The sequence below is a fragment of the Somniosus microcephalus genome, chromosome 15 (assembly GCF_052327205.1).
Source record: "Somniosus microcephalus isolate GS21.2 chromosome 15, FLI_Smic_1.0, whole genome shotgun sequence".
Lineage (NCBI taxonomy): Eukaryota > Metazoa > Chordata > Chondrichthyes > Squaliformes > Somniosidae > Somniosus > Somniosus microcephalus.
This window is the reverse complement of record NC_141001.1, coordinates 120506435-120524693: the sequence shown is the minus strand read 5'-3', so window position 1 is coordinate 120524693 and position 18259 is coordinate 120506435. Positions and strand designations below refer to the sequence as shown.

At 50.3% G+C, this 18259-nt stretch overlaps 1 protein-coding gene across 2 annotated transcripts in view; it reads left to right on the top strand.

Annotated features, from left to right (window-relative positions):
- Positions 1–4886: 4886 nt before the first annotated feature.
- Positions 4887–18259, top strand: part of parvaa (parvin, alpha a) — a 163311-nt gene continuing 149938 nt past the window's right edge. Inside the window, exon 1 of one of the 2 annotated variants that reach the window (XM_086008367.1) lies at positions 4887–5567. In XM_086008367.1, coding sequence (XP_085864493.1) covers positions 5435–5567 — 133 coding nt within the window. In that variant the 5' untranslated portion in view covers positions 4887–5434. The remainder of the gene's footprint in view (positions 5568–18259) is intronic. The other variant, XM_086008366.1, reaches the window with a different exon arrangement.

The window sequence follows — 18259 nt, the reverse complement described above, 5'->3', positions numbered from 1 at the left end:
CGTCAGTGTTCTTGCTCAGGCCAATATCCCCAGCATCGAAGCTTTGACCACGCTCGATTAGCTCCCATGGACGGGTCACATTGTCCACATGCCCGATACGAGACTCCCAAAACAAGCGCTCTACTCGGAGCTCCGGCACGGCAAGAGAGCCCCAGGTGGGCAGAGGAAACACTTCAAGGACACCCTCAAAGCCTCCTTGGAAAAGTGTAACATCCCCACCGACACCTGGGAATCCCTGGCCCAAGACCGCACAAAGTGGAGGAGAAGCAGCCGGGAAGACGCCGAACACCTCGAGTCTCTTCGCTGGGAGCAAGCGGAAGCCAAGCGCAAGCAGCGCAAGGAGCGCACGTCAACCCAAGCACCCCACCCACCCGCCCCTTCAACCACCATCTGCCCCACCTGTGACAGAGACTGTAGGTCCCGCATTGGACTCATCAGTCACCTGCGAACTCATTTTTAGTGCGGAAACAAGTCATCCTCGGTTCCGAGGGACTGCCTAAGAAGAAAAGTACTTCATTGGCTGTGAAGTGCTTTAGGACATCCTGAGGTCACGAACGACGCTATAGCAAAACACGCCAGTTCGTTCGTTTGTTTGTTTGTTCGTTCTATCTATCTATCTATCTTTCTTGCTTTTTTCCTTTCTTTCTATCTTTTCCGCATTCTAATCGGCTGCAGCTAAATGCCTGAAATGTTTCTCCCCCAGTGACAAGCTCCAGCCTCGGCCAGGTGACTGAGTGCTGCTGATGCCGTGCAGGTGATGTGCTGCCCACTCTGAATGTTTAAGGTGGTGGATGGGGTGCCGATCAAGCGGGCTGCTTTGTCCTGGATGGTGTCGAGCTTCTCGAGTGTTGTTGGAGCTGCACTCATCCAGGCCAGTGGGGAGTATTCCATCACACTCCTGCACGTTACCATCTCCAATGACCCCTTGGGGATCGCACAACCCAATTAAACCTAAGCCCAAACATTAATGGTAAAATAACCAAGAGGTTTCTCTATCGACTGTTCCGCTCTGGTTTTAGTTACTGTCCATACACTGTCTGAGACATACAGTCGTCCCATGGTGCTCAGGTTTAATGGCCCCGCTCCACTTCCCACTCTCACTTGAGGTCAGGGATCAAAGCACGCCACATGCTGAAAGAAACAAAGATGGTGACTAGATGTGCCGTCAAAGGAATTCAGCCTATCCGCCTGCATGGGACAGTTGCCATAGTTGACCCTCTTCATCTCCAGAGACTTGAGCACGCAATCTGGGTCATAGAGTCATAGCCATCGTGTCTGCACTGGCCATCAAGCCCTGTCTATTCTAATCCCATTTTCCAGCACTTGGTCCGTAGCCTTGCATGCTATGGCGTTTCAAGTGCTCATCTAAATGCTTCTTGAATGTTGTGAGGGTTCCTGCCTCTACCACCCTTTCAGGCAGTGAGTTCCAGATTCCAAACACCCTCTGGGTGAAAAAGTTCTTCCTCAAATCCCTTCTAAACCTCCTGCCCCTTACCTTGAAATGATGCCCCCTGGTTATTGACCCCTCTACTAAGGGGAAAAGTTCCTTTTTATCTACCCTATCTATGCCCCTCATAATTTTGTACACCTCAATCAGGTCCCCCCTCAGCCTTCTCTGCTCTAAGGAAAACAACCCCAGCAAGTCCAGTCTCTCTTCATAGCTAAAGCGCTCCAGCCCAGGTAACATCCTGGTGAATCTCCTCTGCACCCTCTCCAATGCAATCACATCCTTCCTATAGTGTGGCGACCAGAACTGCACACAGTATTCCAGCTGTGGCCTAACTAGCGTTTTGTACAGCTCCATCATAACCTCCCTGCTCTTATATTCTATGCCTCGGCTAATGAAGGTAAGTATCCCTTATGCCTTTTTAACCACCTTATCTACCTGTCCTGCTGCCTTCAGGGATCTATGTACATGCACACCAAGGTTCCTCTGATCCTCTGTCCTTCCTAGGGTTCTACCATTCATTGTGTATTCCCTTGCCTTGTTAGTCTTTCCAAAATGCATCACCTCACACTTTTCAGGGTTAAATTCCATTTGCCACTGTTCTGCCCATCTAACCAACCCATCTATATCGTCCTGTAGCCTGAGGCTTCCCTCCTCGCTATTTACCACTCCACCAATTTTCGTGTCATCTGCAAACTTACTGATCATACCTCCTACATTCATATCTAAATCATTAATGTACACTACAAACAGCAAGGGATCCAGCACCGATCCCTGCGGTACACCACTGGACACAGGCTTCCAGTCACAAAAACAACCTTCGACCATCACCCTCTGCCTCCTGCCACTAAGCCAATTTTGGATCCATTGTGCCAAATTGCCCTGGATCCCATGGGCTCTTACCTTCTTGACCAGTCTCCCATGTGGGACTTCATCACACCCAGGGCTATTACTGAGGAAATGCTGCACTGTCTGAGGTGCCGTCTTTGGTATGAGACACTCCTGACTTGTGCCTTGTAGATGGTAGAAAGGCTTTGGGGAGTCAGAAGGTGAGACACTCACTGCAGAATTCCCAGCCTCTGACCTGCTCTTGTGTCCACAGCAATTATGTGGCTGGTTCAGTTAAGTTTCTGGTCAATGGTGACCCCCCAGGATGTTGATGGTGGGGGATTCGGCGATGGTAATACCATTGAATGTCAAGAGGAGGTAGTTAGACTCTTGCTTGTTGGAGATAGTCATTGCCTGGCACTTGTGTGGCACGAATGTTACCTGCCACACTCAGCCCAAGCCTGAATGATGTCCGGGCATGGACTGCTTCATTATCTGGGGAGTTGAGAATGGAACTGAACATCCCCACTTCTGACCTTATGATGGAGGGAAGGTCATTGATGAAGTAGCTAGAAATGGTTGGGCCTAGGACACTGCCCTGAGGAACTCCTGCAGTGATGTCCTGGGGCTGAGATGATTGACCTCCAACAACTACAAGCATCTTCCTTTTTGCTTTGTGCTAGGCATGACTCCAGCCAGTGGAGAGTTTTCCCCCTGATTCCCATTGACTTCAGTTTTACTAGGGCTCCTTGATGTCACACTCGGTCAAATGCTGCCTTGATATCAAGGGCAGTCTCTCTCACCTCACCTCTGGAATTCAGCTCCTTTGTCCATGTTTGGACCAAGGCTGTACTGAGGCCTGGAGCCGAGTGGTCCTGGCGGAACCCAAACTGAGCATCGGTGAACAGGTTATTGGTGAGTAAGTGCCACTTGATAGCACTGTCAACAACACCTTCCATCACTTTGCTGATGATTGAGAGTAGACTGATGTGACGGTAATTGGCCGGATTGGATTTGTCCTGCTTTTTGTGGACAGGACATACCTGGGCAGTTTTCCACATTGTCGGATAGATGCCAGTGTTGTAGCCGTACTGGAACAGCTTGGCTAGAGGCGCGGCTAGTTCTGGAGCAAAAGTCTTCAGCACGATAGCCGGGATGTTGTTGGGGCCCATAGCCTTTGCTGTATCCAGTGCGCTCAGCCGTTTCTTGATATCACGTGGAGTGAATCGAATTGGCTGAAGACTGGCTTCTGTGATGGTGGGGAAATCAGGAGGAGGCCGATATGGATCATTCACTAGGCACTTCTGGCTGAAGATGGTTGCAAATGCTTCAGCCTTGTCTTTTGCACTCATGTGATGGGCTCTGCCGTCATTGAGTTAGTTGTTTAATTGTCCACCACCATTCACGACTGGATGTGGCAGGATTGCAGAGCTTTGATCTGATCCGTTGATTGTGGGATTGCTTAGCCCTGTCTATAGCATGCTGCTTCCGCTGTTTAGCATGCATGTAGTCCTGTGTTGCAGCTTCCCCAGATTGGCACCTCATTTTTACGCCTGGTGCTGCTCCTGGCATGCTCTTCTACACTCCTCATTGAACCTCCTACCTCCTACTTGATTTTCTATTCCCTCCGAGATCCCACTCCAGATCCCAGTCCCACCTGAGATCCCGCTCCAGATCCCAGTCCCTCCCTGGAGCCCACTCCAGATCCCAGTCCCTCCCTGGAGCCCGCTCCAGGTCCCAGTCCCTCCTGAGATCCTGCTCCAGATCCCAGTCCCACCTGAGATCCCGCTCCAGATCCCAGTCCCACCTGAGATCCCGCTCCAGATCCCAGTCCCTCCCGAGATCCCGCTCCAGATCCCAGTCCCTCCCGAGATCCCGCTCCAGATCCCAGTCCCACCTGAGATCCCGCTCCACATCCCAGTCCCTCCCGAGATCCCGCTCCAGATCCCAGTCCCTCCCGAGATCCCGCTCCAGATCCCAGTCCCTCCGGAGATCCCGCTCCAGATCCCAGTCCCTCCCGAGATCCCGCTCCAGATCCCAGTCCCTCCCTGGAGCCCGCTCCAGATCCCAGTCCCTCCCGAGATCCCGCTCCACATCCCAGTCCCTCCCGAGATCCCGCTCCACATCCCAGTCCCTCCTGAGATCCCGCTCCAGATCCCAGTCCCTCCCGAGATCCCGCTCCACATCCCAGTCCCTCCTGAGATCCCGCTCCAGATCCCAGTCCCTCCCGAGATCCCGCTCCACATCCCAGTCCCTCCCGAGATCCCGCTCCAGATCCCAGTCCCTCCCTGGAGCCCACTCCAGATCCCAGTCCCTCCCGAGATCCCGCTCCAGATCTATCTCTCCTCCCTTGACCAAGTTTGCTGAGATATGTTTCTACATAAAGAAAAAAGAAAGATTTGCATTACTATAGCGCCATTCACCACCTCAGGATGTCCCAAAGCGCTTCACAGCCAATGAAATACTTTCTGAAGTGCAGTCAATGTTGTAATGTAGGTAACGCGGCAGCCAATTAGCGCACAGCAAGATCCCACACACAGCAATGAGATGAAATGTTTTGAATGATGGTGATTGGGGGATAAATATTGGCTCCCAGGCCAACGAAAGTTATCATTCAGTAACAATGCTGCAATTTCCTAAAACCACTTTCTTGCCAAACTCTCAGTTCTCACCAATGACAACACCCCTCGCTTTGATTTCAACCCATGACCTAGTTTGATGCCTATCACTTTTAACAAAAATGCAAAAACTAGATGCAGCTCCGTTGTTATGATGCAGGGGAGGGGTTTTGGAATTCAGTCCGACAACCAATCTGGTCTAAGAACGTTTGTGGAAAACTGGGGGGGGGGGTAAATGGACCAAACTGTGATTGTGGAAATGGAGAAAATGTGATGATTTATTAGTTTGTGTGGGGTTTTATTTTAGGACTAGTCGAGGCTGCAGTGCTGGGGTCTGGGCTGGTGCTGGAGCAGAGACTGGGTGGGAGTGGTGAAGTGTTCCAGCCCCAGGGCGGTGTGTCAGACTGTCTCTGCCTCATAACGCTGGAATTCGGGACTCGCTGGGAATTCCGTTTCCGTCCACAGCTTTGGGAGTTCAAGGTGTGTGAGTGTCTACACTTCAATCTGCAAACCTTTGCCCCTCTCTGATCCGGAGCAGGACATGGCCAGTTCCCCCCAGAAATCCCCATCGACTCCCAAATCCCCCGTCCCGAAATCTCCCTCCTCCAGAAAAGAGGACTCCTTCCTGGGCAAACTCGGCGGAACTTTAGCCAGAAGGAAAAAAGCCAAAGAAGGTAAATTCATTTTTGAATTTCTTGTGGGGTTGTTTTTTTTTTTAAAAAACGACCTGAGAACGATAATTTTTGCTTTGAAAAAAAACGTTGTCAAAAGTTTTTTTTGTGCAAAAGTTCAAACTAACAAAATGTTCGACTTTGAATCGCTTTGTGACGAGTGTTGAAGGCTTCTAGAGGGCGCAATGTAAAGTTTTAATCTCTTGGAAGGACTTTCTTGTTAAAACCCCCAAGAGGGGTTTGTTTTTGCGGGTTGGGTTGGGTTGAGGGAGGGCTGGGTGCAGCCAGGCGTCTGCGGAATGTTTTCCGGTTCAACGTCATTGGGTCGGTGATTAAAGTTGTCCCGCGGTTCAAACCCAAACTATTCTCTCGCTGCAACTGATCAAAGCACCGAGTCAGTCTGCAGACCCAGCCGGCGCTGTTTATCAGCAGCGACCTTCACCGGGTGCAGGTAGGCAGGAAGTCAGAACCCAGCAGATTCCTGTCTGCAGGGCGACCTCCAGATTTCAGCCCCTGTCTCGAAAAGAAAGAACTTGCATTTCTATAGCACCTCCAGGACGTCCAGTCATAGAGGCCAATACATTAAATATATTCAAGAAAGAGTTGGATATATTTCTTAAGGCTAAAGGGATCAAGGGGTATGCGGAGAAAGCAGGGACAGGGTACTGAATTTGGATGATCAGCCATGATCTCATTAAATGGCGGAGCAGGCTCGAGGGGCCGAATGGCCTACTCCTGCTCCTATCTTCTATGTTTCTATGTTTCCCAAAGCGCTTCACAGACTTTTGAAGTGTTGTAATGTAGGGAAACGCGGCAGCCAATTTGCGCACAGCAAGCTCCCACAAACAGCAATGTGATCATGACCAGATAATCTGATTTTGTGATGTAGATTTGAGTGATAAATATTGGCTAGGACACCAGGGATAAACTCCCCTGCTCTTCGCAATAGTGCCATGGAATCTTTTACGTCCACCTGAGGGGCCTTGGTTTAACATCTCATCCGAAAGACGGCACCTCCGATTGTGCAGCACCACCTCATTACTGCCCCTCTGAAAGTGCAATGCTCCCTCAGTGCTGCCCCTCCGACAGTGCAGCACTCACTCAGTGCTGCCCCTCCGACAGTGCGGCACTCCCTCAGTACTGCCCCCCCCGACAGTGCAGCGTTCCCTCAGCACTGCCCCCCCCGACAGTGCGGCGCTCCCTCAGTGCTGCCCCTCCGACAGTGCGGCGCTCCCTCAGTGCTGCCCCTCCGACAGTGCGGCGCGCCCTCAGTACTGCCCCTCCGACAGTGCAGCGCGCCCTCAGTGCTGCCCCTCCGACAGTGCGGCGCGCCCTCAGTGCTGCCCCTCCGACAGTGCGGCGCGCCCTCAGTGCTGCCCCTCCGACAGGGCGGCGCGCCCTCAGTGCTGCCCCTCCGACAGTGCGGCGCGCCCTCAGTACTGCCCCTCCGACAGTGCGGCGCGCCCTCAGTACCGCACTGGAGTGTCAGCCTAGATTTTTGTGCTCAAGTCTGTGGAGTGGGACTTGAACCCACGACCTTCTGTCTCCGAGGCGAGAGAGAGTGCTGCCCACTGAGCCACAGCTGACAGGGCCCGCGCAGGGGAAAAAGCTCAGAGGGAACATCGACGGACACCCAAAGCCATTTGGCATTGGCCCAGAAATGCAATCTTGAGGCTGCGTCGAGAGTTTGCTTCTCATGGATGCCGTCGTTGTTGTGTAACTGCAGCTGAAGTTATGCTAAACATTTATAAATCACTGGTTAGGCCTCAGCTGGAATATTGTGGACAATTCTGGGCAGCACACTTTAGGAAGGATGTTAAGGTCTTGGAGAGGGTGCAGAGGAGATTTACTAGAATGGTGCCAGGGAAGAGCACTTCAGTTACGCGGAGAAGCTGGGGTTGTTCTCCTTTGAGCAGAGAAAGTTAAGAGGCGATTTAATAGAGGTGTTCAAAATCATGAAGGTTTTTGAAAAAGTAAATAAGGAGAAGCGATTTCCAGTGGCAGGAGGGTCGGTGACCAGAGGACACAGATTGAAGATAATCGGCAAAAGAACCAGAGGAGAGAGGTTTTTTTTCCGCGGCGAGTTGTTGTGATCTGGAACGCGCTGCCTGAAAGGGCGGTGGAAGCAGATTCAATAATAACTTTCAAAAGGGAATTAATTAAATACTTGAAAAAGAAGCATTTGCAGGGCTGTGGGGAAAGTGCAGGGGGGAGTGGGACTAATTGGAGAGCTCTTTCAAAGAGCCGGTACAGGCACGATGGGCCGAATGGCCTCCTTCTGTGGTGTGAAATTCTGTGATTCATAATCACAGGTACTTGTTTTTGAGGGAGATGGGTCCCCATTACAGATTTAAATCACAGTCTTCGTGGACACTCGTGTTTGACCTTGGTTTACTGGCCGAGTTTTGCCAGTGTGACATAATTTTAGCCGAGAACACACTTGTCGCTGCTGTGTGCAGTAATATTTTCACCCATCCAGGTTTGGACCTGCCAGTGGCCTGTTTGGTAAAACAATAACGTGTAGGCCAAGCGCCGAAAGTCCGCTTCCTAAAATAGATGCACATTTTGCTTATTTGTTTTATTACATAGGTCTCAGCCGTGGCTCAGTGGGTGGCACCCTCACCTCCTGAGTCGGAAGGTCGTGAGTTCAAATCCCACTCCAGAGAATTCAGCATTGCACTGTCAGAGGGGCAGTACTGAGGGAGCGCCGCACTGTCGGAGGGGCAGTACTGAGGGAGTGCCGCACTGTTGGAGGGGCAGTACTGAGGGAGTGCCGCACTGTTGGAGGGGCAGTACTGAGGGAGTGCCGCACTGTCGGAGGGGCAGTACTGAGGGAGCGCTGCACTGTTGGAGGGGCAGTACTGAGGGAGCGCTGTACTGTCGGAGGTTCCGTCTTTTGGATGAGACGTTAAACCAAGGCCCCGTCTGCTCTCTCAGGTGGATGTAAAAGATCCCATAGCCACTATTTTGAAAAAGAGCAGGGGAGTTCTCCCTGGTGTCCTGGCCAATATATTTCCCTCAACCAACATCACTAAAACAGATTATCTGGTCATTATCACATTGCTGTTTGTGGGAGCTTGCTGTGCGCAAATTGTCTGCCGCATTTCCTACATTATAACAGTGACCAAAGTTCAAAAAGTACTTCATTGGCTGTAAAGCGCGTTGGGATGTCCTGAGGTCGTGAAAGGCGCTGGAGAAATGCAAGTTCTTTCTTTCTTTAACAATCCTATTGTGTGTAATAAAATCAGGCCTCCTTCTGTGCTGTAAGATTGCATGATTCTAGGTCAATTGTAGCACCCTTTTAAAGAATCCGGTCTGCGATCAGCTACCTCCGCATGGAGTGTGGATTGAACTGAGTCTGTGGGGCTCACTGCGATATTGGAGGATGTCATGACGTTAAACTTAAAACATGTGAGAAATGGATAATTGTGCACTTTAATGGAAGAGGTGTGCCTCTAGATATGAGGAAGCGAGAGAGTTTACCAGGCGCTGGGTGGAGACCATAGATCATGAGTTAGTCATCATGGGTAAGACGTACATGTCCTATTTTTTTCTATTCCTGGGGAAATTACACACTAAGCTGAGGAAATGTTCATCTGTGCTCATTTTTATATAACCAATGTCTTGACAGCTCCTCCCGCTGCTTATCCCTCACAAAGGGGAGCGTTACTAACTTGGAATATAAATTTGTTAATAAACGATGTAAATATATAGAGGAGCATACACGGGAATTGCTGTAAGTAAAAACGACCAGGGTCCATCTCGTTCGCCTTCTGCCATCCTGATAGGACAACTCCATTATCGTGGGACTATCTCTGCAATCTCCTCCAGCCCCACAACCCCCCGAGATATCTGCGCTCCTCTAATTCTGCCCTCTTGAGCATCCCTGATTGTAACCGCTCAACTATTGGTGGCCATGCCTTCCATTGCCTAGGCCCTAAGCTCTGGAATTCCCTGCCTAAACCTCTCCCTCTCGCTACCTCTCTTTCCTCCTTTAAGACGCTCCTTAAAACCTACCTCTTTGACCAAGCTTTTGGTCAGCTGCCCTAATTTATCCTTATGTGGCTCGGTGTCAAATTTTTTGTCTTAAAATACTCCTGTGAAGCGCCTTGGGACGTTTTACTACGTTAAAGGCGCTATATAAATACAAGTTGTAGTTGTTGTTAAAGGGGCAGGCCATCTTAAACATAGCCCCCACCCCTAGCAGCAGAATACGTCATTGCGCTTTACATCAATAACAGCCACCCCCACCTCGTCCTTATAAAACAACGTACTGGCTGACTTAATACGTGCAATGCTATGAGCCTTCAGCTAAAGCTCATTAATTATTTTTGACTATATGCCAAATATTTCTACATCCGCTGCTGATGCCGACTTAACACGGAACAGTTCAATGCCGGACTTCCACTGAAGCCGATAATAATCTGGGAAACACCAATTCCCGCGACACTCGAATCCGCGCAGAAATATTTGAAAATAATAATTTTGGGACATGAGTAATGTGAGACATGACGTGTGGTGAGTGCAGCGAGCTCGGGAGGAACAGGTGACTTTGGACCTCTGGTTCCCAAAGCGCTCCACCCCTGGGGGTTTTCCTCGCCTTGTGTCTGGGTCTGTTGTAGACTCATTGATCGAGATTGATCGCTGTGATTGGTCAACAACAACTTGTCTTTATATAACGTAGTAAAACGTCCCAAGGCGCTGCACAGGAATATTTTAAGACAAAAAATTTGACACTGAGCCACATAAGGATAAATTAGGGCAGGTGACCAAAAGCTTGGTCAAAAAGGTAGGTTTAAGGAGCATCTTAAAGGAGGAAAGTGAGGTGGAGAGGTTTAGGGAGGGAATCCCAGAGCTTAGGGCCCAGGCAGCTGAAGGCACGGCCACCAATGGTTGAGCGATTATAATCAGGGATGCTCAAGAGGGCAGAATTAGAGGAGCGCAGAGATCTCGGGGGTTGTGGGGCTGGAGGAGATTACAGAGATAGGGAGGGGCGAGGCCATTAAGGGCGTAAAGTCTAAATTGCTATAACTTTAGACGTCACTTAGAGGTTGATTGCTGTTAGTGATGAGTCGTTAAACCGAGGCCCCGTCTGCCCCCTCGGGTGGATGTAAAAGATCCCACGGCCACTATTTCGAAGAAGAGCAGGGGAGTTCCCCCCCGGTGTCCTGGGGCCAATATTTATCCCTCAATCAACATCACTAAAACAGATTATCTGGTCATTATCTCATTGCTGTTTGTGGGAGCTTGCTGTGCGCAAATTGGCTGCTGCGTTTCCCACATTACAACAGTGATTCAATAGCACTTCATTGGCTGTAAAGCGCTTTGGGACGTCCTGAGGTGAAAGGCGCTGGAGAAATGCAAGTCTTCCTTTCACAAGTTTATTTTTCGCAAAGTAGGAAGCGCTAATCTGCCGAGGATGGTGAAGTGAGAGAGCGTTTTATTTCTGGAACAGTTGATTTTGGCTGTCTTGCTCCAAAATGCAAAAGAACACCAGAAAATATCAACAACAACAACTTGTATTTATATCACACCTTTGGCGTAGCGGTAGGATCCCCGCCGCTGGGCCAGAAAGCGTAGGGTTTCGAACCCCGCTCCAGACAGTCCCGGCAAGTGGAGTCGGAGCTCCGGCTCTAAATTCTGGGTTGACATCCAGCGGGGTACTTGTGGGTGTCCCCCCCCCCCCCCCTCGTATGGGTTGTGGGAGCCCGTAAAACCCTCCCGCCATAGGATTAACCACCCTAATGGCTGGTACAAAGATGATTACGGTCACGGAAGGAGCGTTAATCGCGGCCAGAAATCCTTCCACCACTTCGTACAGTTCCCCAAAGGGAACAGTGTGAAGACACGTACGACGACGACCTTTAACGTAGTAAAACATCCCAAGGTGCTTCACGGGAGCGATTATCAAACACAATCTGACACCGAGCCACATAATTATTAGGACAGACGACCAAAAGCTTGGTGAAAGAGGTTGGTGCTAAGCAGCGTCTTAAATGGAAAGGCAGCTGAAGGCACGGCCACCAATGGTGGGGTGAAAGGTGTGTGGATAGACAAGAGGCCAGAATTGGAGGGATGCAGAGATCTCGGAGGGTTGTCGGGCTGGAGGAGGTTACAGAGATAATCAATATTGGCGCACAGCAAGCCCCCACAAACAGCAATGCGATAAATGACCAGATCATCTGTTTTAGTGATGTTGGTTGAGGGATAAATATTGGCCAGGACACCAGGGAGAACTCCCCCCTGCTCTTCTTCGAAATAGTAGCCCTGGGATCTTCTATGTCCACCCGAGTGCAGACGGGGGGGGGGCCTCGGTCTAACATCTCAACCGAAAGACGGTACCTCCGACAGTGCAGCGCTCCCTCAGCACTGCTCTGGGAGTGTCAGCCTGGATTTTTGTGTATAAGTCTCTGGAGTGGGACTTGAACCCACGACCTTCCGACTCCAAGGCGAGAGTGCTGCCCACTGAGCCACGGCTGGCACCTACATCCATTTTCCCCACTTCTCTGACTTATGACAAGGAGCCATTTGGCATTGCGCATGTTATTGGGGCTTTTATTGAACGTTCCTCAGCTGCAGAACTTTTTTTTTTTTACACAGCGTGTTGTGATCTGGAACGCGCTTCCTGAAAGGGCGGTGGAAGCAGATTCAATAGTAACTTTCAAAAGCGAATTGGATAAATACTTGAAATTTTTTTTTTTTACAGGGCTGTGGGGAAAGAGCAAGGGGGGAGTGGGACTAATTGGAGAGCTCTTTCAAAGAGCTGGCACAGGCACGATGGGCCGAATGACCACCTTTTGTACTGTATCATTGTATGATTAAATTATGACTAGGACAAGGTGATTGAGTAAAGACTGTTAAAGGCATGTTCAGGACTGATATCAGGAAGCACATCTAACAAAGAGTGAGCAATAACTGGAATGGTATCGAAGTCTGAGTTGGAGGCAAAAGCTATGGAATCATTCAGAAGATAGATAGTGGGTGATGAACTCTCTAGCATGAATGGTCTCCCTTGCCTGTTGTGACCTTCATAAGTTTTGGGCTATGAGAGGAATGGGAGCGAGGGGACACTGCATTGTTTAATCACTCCCTATCTCTAATCTCCTCCAGCTCTACAACCCTCCGAGATCTCTGCGCTCCTCCAATTCAAGCTGCCTGCGCATCCCCGATTTTATTCGCTCCACCATTGGCGGCCGTGCCTTCAGCTGCCTGGGCCCTGAGCTCCGGAATTCCCACCCTAAACCGCTCTGCCTCTCTCTCTCCTCCTTTTTCGATGCTCCTTAAAACCTACGTCTTTGACCAAGCTTTTGGTCACCTGCCCTAATATCTCCTTGTTTGGCTCGGTGTCAAATTTGTTTGATAATCGCTCTTGTGAGGCGCCTTGGGACATTTTATTGTGTTAAAGGTGCTATATAAATGCAAGTTGTTGTTGCTTAAAAAGGTCCAGTGCTTGCAAGGATCGTGGAGTGCCTATCAGAATGTGGCAGAAACCACAACGGAGGAGTCGCGAACCCTGGTGGTGTTGGTGTGACTGAGCGCTGGGCATCACAGGCCAAGCCTTGGGGCAATTATCCCTCAGCCACCGTGACTGAAACTGTGAAATGCTAAACCTTCATAAATCACTGGTTAGGCCTCAGCTGGAATATTGTGACCAACTTTTTATTTGTTCATTCATGGCAAGCTGGCATTTATTGCCCATCCCTAGTTGCCCCCTTGAGAAGGTGGTGGTGAGCCGCCGCCTTGAACCGCTGCAGTCCGTGTGGTGAAGGTGCTCCCGCAGTGCTGTTAGGGAGGGAGTTCCAGGATTTTGACCCAGCGACGATGAAGGAACGGCCGATATATTTCCAAGTCAGGATGGTGTGTGACTTGGAGGGGAACTTGGAGGTGGTGGTGTTCCCATGCGCCTGCTGCCCTTGTCCTTCTAGGTGGAAGAGGTCGTGGGTTTGGGAGGTGCTGTCAAAGAAGCCTTGGCGAGTTGCTGCAGTGCATCTTGTAGATGGTACACACTGCAGCCACGGTGTGCCGGTGGTGGAGGGAGAGGCTGTTTAAGGTGGTGGATGGGGTGCCAATCAAGCGGGCTGCTTTGTCCTGGATGGTGTCGAGCTTCTTGAGTGTTGTTGGAGCTGCACTGATCCAGGCAAGTGGAGAGTATTCCATCACACTCCTTACTTGTGCCTAGTAGATGGTGGAAAGGCTTTGGGGAGTCAGGAGGTGAGACACTCGCTGCAGAATACCCAGCCTCTGACCTGCTCTTGTAGCCACAGTATTTATGTGGCTGGTCCAGTTAAGTTTCTGGTCAATGGTGACCCCCAGGATGTTGATGGTGGGGGAATTCAACGATGATAATGCCGTTGAATGTCAAGAGGAGGTAGTTAGACTCTCTCGTGTTGGAGATTGCCATTGCCTGTGATGCAAATATTAGCTGCTACTTATCAGCCCAAGCCCGGATGTTATCCAATTCTGGGCACCGCGCTTTAGGAAGGATGTCAAGGCCTTGGAGAGGGTGCGGAGGAGATTTACTAGAATGATACCAGGGATGAGGGACATCAATTAATGTTGCGAGACTGGAGAAGTAGGGGTTGTTCTCTGAGCAGAGAAGATTATGAGGAGGCCTAATAAAAGTATTCAAAATTATGAGGGATTTTGATAGAGTAGATAGGAAGAAACTGTTTCCACTGGTCGGAGTGTTGATAACCAGAGGACACAGATTTAAGGTATTTGTCAAAAGAGCCAGGGGGGGAGATGAGATTTTTTTTAAGCAGCGAGTTGTTGTGATCTGGAATGCGCTGCCTGAAAGGGCGGTGGAAGCAGATTCAATAGTAACTTTCAAAAGGGAATTGGATAAATAGAAAATAAAGAAAGACTTGGACCTCAAGACGTCCCAAAGCGCTTTACAGCCAATGGAGTACTTTTGAAGTGTAGCCACTGTTGTAATGTGGTGGGAAACGCAGCAGCCAATTTGCACACAGTAAGATCCCACAAACAGCAATGTGATAATTGACCAGATAATCTGTTTTAGTGATGTTGGTTGAGGGATAAATATTGGCCAGGACACTGGGGAGAACTCCCCTGCTCTTCTTCAAAATAGTGCCGTGGGATCTTTTACCACCACCCGAGAGGGCAGAAGAGGCCTCGGTTTAATGTCTCATCCGAAAGACGGCACCTCCAACAGTGCAGTACTCTCTCAGTACTGCCCCTCTGACAGTGCAGCGCTCCCTCAGCACTGCCCCTCCGAGAGTGCGGCGCTCCCTCAGCACTGCCCCTCCGACAGTGCGGCGCTCCCTCAGCACTGCCCCTCCGACAGTGCGGTGCTCCCTCAGTACTGCCCCTCCGACAGTGCGGTGCTCCCTCAGCACTGCACTGGGAGTCTCAGCCTGGGATTATTGTGCTCAAGTCTCTGGAGTGGGATTTGAACCCACAACCTGTAGTGTATGTAACCGTCCACCTTTAAGAGAACTATTTTAGGGGTTGCACTACTTTATGTTGGCTTCTGTATACTGTAATACCGGTAGTGACCACACCGGTATATAAGTGCTGGGTAAGGATTTATTGGGCAGATTCGCCCTGACCTTCGAATAGTAAAGTCCTGTTTAAGTTACTCTTGTAGTCTGTGTATTACTTCGCTATACAACCCACAGACTTTACAGTGGCGACGAGTTCGATCTTACCCTGCGTGCAGCAATACTTCCGAAGCAGTTAACGAAGCGTCGAGAAGAGGCCACCGCCCTCGTCGTTCTGCTGAGAGAAAACTCGAGTCTGCACAGCAAGAAAGAAGGAAGACTTCAGACACGAAGCCTTCCATCAGCAACAGGCACGGATTGTCCCTTCTGCCACGGTGGTGCTTGAGCCGAGCAGCACGAGAAGCAAGTCGGCCACGGTGACTGAGTATAGGGAAAATAAATAAAATCAACGAAGGAGAAGGGCAGTGAACTCGACCACGGTCGAGGGGGAAGGAGCCGGACAGAAGTCGGGCCCAGAGGCGCTGAGACGGGGCAGCGTGGAGCACGGAAGCCGCGGTACAAGCGGGCTGGGGAGCGTTGTGAGACGGCTAGACCGCGACGGCGAAGAAGGCCGGACAACTACCACGACCACGAGGCGCTGCGACCGGGATCGTAAGGCGCGGGAAGATATAAAAATAAATAAGCCACGGAGAACTCTGCCGCAGCCGGGGTGGAAAGCACCGGACTGCGAGAAGCTGGGAGGCGCGATTGGGGTGAAAAAGGCCGGACAGTGATCGAGGCCACGAGGCGCTGCGACCGGGGTCGTAAGGCGCGGGAAGATAAAAATAAATAAATCGCGGAGAACGCAGCCGGGGAGGGAAACACGGACTGAGAGGGGGCTGGGAGGCGCGATTGGGAGCCCGAGAGAGAGCGAGCGAGAGCCGCGCAAGCGGGAGAGACAGAGCCCGAGAGAGAGCGAGCGAGAGAGACAGAGCCCGAGAAAGAGCGAGCGAGCGGGAGAGACAGAGCCCGAGAGAGAGACCGAGCGAGGTTCCGGCCAGCGGCTTACAGCAGCTGCCGTGAAGGACCAGGAGCTGGATCTGTCCGACGCCAACTGGTTGTCCCCAGCGCCGGTTGCCCCTGCCGAAAAGAAGAAGGGGGGGGGTGGAACAAGGAACGCGATCGGCTTTTCTAGCGCGCGCTTCAGAATAAACTGAAGCCGGCGCACAGACCGCAAACCCCGTAAACCAGCGGTCGGCGCCCGAGGGCAAAGCTTACCCTCCCACCAGAAGAAGACAAGCGCGGGAAACCGCCATTTTGCCAGTAGGCGGGGAAGAAGACAAGCGCGGGAAACCGCCATTTTTGAAAAAAAAAAGAGAAAAAGTTAATAAGTTAAAGAGAAACTCTGTTGTTCGCAGAAAGATAGTGAGAGATAGTGAAGATGCCTAAGCACGGTAACATCGACAACTTCGATGCCGAGGTGGAAGACTGGGCCACGTACGTAGAACGTATCGAGATATATTGTGAGGCCAATAAAATAGAAGATGATGATAAAGCTATAACCTTGCTAAACGCGATGGGGGCGAAGACATACGGCCTATTGAAGCATCTTCTATCACCAGCTAAACCGGCGGATCAGACTTTCGCTAATATTGTTGCTGTCCTGAAGGATCATTTGAACCCCACACCGTTGATGTTGGCGGAACGATTCAAATTTTATGTGAGAACGCAACGGAAAGAGGAAAGCAACGCGGAATACTTGGTCGAACTGCGTAGATTAGCGAAATACTGCCAGTTTGGAGGAAATCTGACAGAAGCATTGCGAGACAAGTTCGTGTGCGGGTTGTCGAAGGAAGGAACGCAAAAGCAACTGCTCGAAGAGAACGACCTCACACTTGATAGGGCTGTCCTTATTGCAGCATCGCACGAAGCCGCCGCGAAAGGAACTGCGGAAATGCAGCTAAAGGCAGCGGTACTCAGTGTGGATCAAATTACTTCGGGTACAACGAAATGTTATCGTTGTGGGAAGACAACACACGACCAGAACCAATGCTGGTTTAAAAACCAGGGATGTAGAAAATGTGGCAAACTGGGTCACATCGCTAAAGTATACGGTCAGGGAAGAAGACCAACAACCAAAAAAAGCCATCACAGGAAAAGTACAACAAAGTACACAAGGTGGTTGAGAAGAGTTCAGATGAACATAATTCAGATTCAGACCCAAACGGCCAGGAACTGGGTAGTCTGAGAATTCACAATGTGAGTAAGGAAGCTGACCTACAAACTATCTGGGTCATGCTAAAAATAGCCGGAGTCCAAGTGAAAATGGAATTGGACACTGGATCAGCCCTATCAGTCATAAATCGAAGGGATTACAACCGGCTATTCTCACATATACCCTTGAGAGATACCAAGTTCGTATTGCAGACATACACGGGGCATAAAGTATACCCCATGGGAAAGATAAGAGTCAAGGTGAGAGACAGGGGCAAAGAACACCCAGGAATGGACTTATATGTACTACCTGAGGGAGGACCACCACTTCTAGGACGGGAGTGGATCAAGAAAATAGACATGGAATGGCACTACCTAAAAGCAATAACGAGTGAGGACTCGGGGCAGACAATCAGCTCAGACTCTGAAACGGATAACGATAAGACCAGCCCAAGTATGAAAGACAAGTCTAAAATGGACTTGCTGACTAAGGTTGGTAGAACGAATGCGTACATAAAGGCTTATGCTCCAGAGGAGAACAAAGTTTCAGAACAGAATTCCTCTGAACAACAACAACATAGCTTGACAGAGAATTCTGAGTCTGTTCAAGTTACAGACATATATATTACTGAGGAACATCGAGCTCGAACGCAAACTTATTTCAGATTACGACAGCAATTAGAACAATTGAGTTGCCGTCTCGAGCAAGAGATGAAAGCAATGAAAAAGTTCTATGATACCGAATGGGAGAATCTGGGAAGACAACAGAAGCAGCTGAGGGAGAAAAGGGAGCAGGAGCACACAAACCGTCTGCACGAGGAGGCCAAACGAATCAAAGCTGATTCGGCTGCTGAAGGTGCGTGCTCTAATCTGGTGGAACAAGATGTGCCGCAACTGAAGGCGCTTGTTAGCAGGTTGCAGGCAGAAAAGGCGGAATTGGTCGACATGACTTCCGAGCTCCTACTGAAGTTGGGTGCAGCATCACCGGACGATTCAATTGTGGAAATTCGAATGGTGGGGGCTGCGGATGATGGCGAAGTA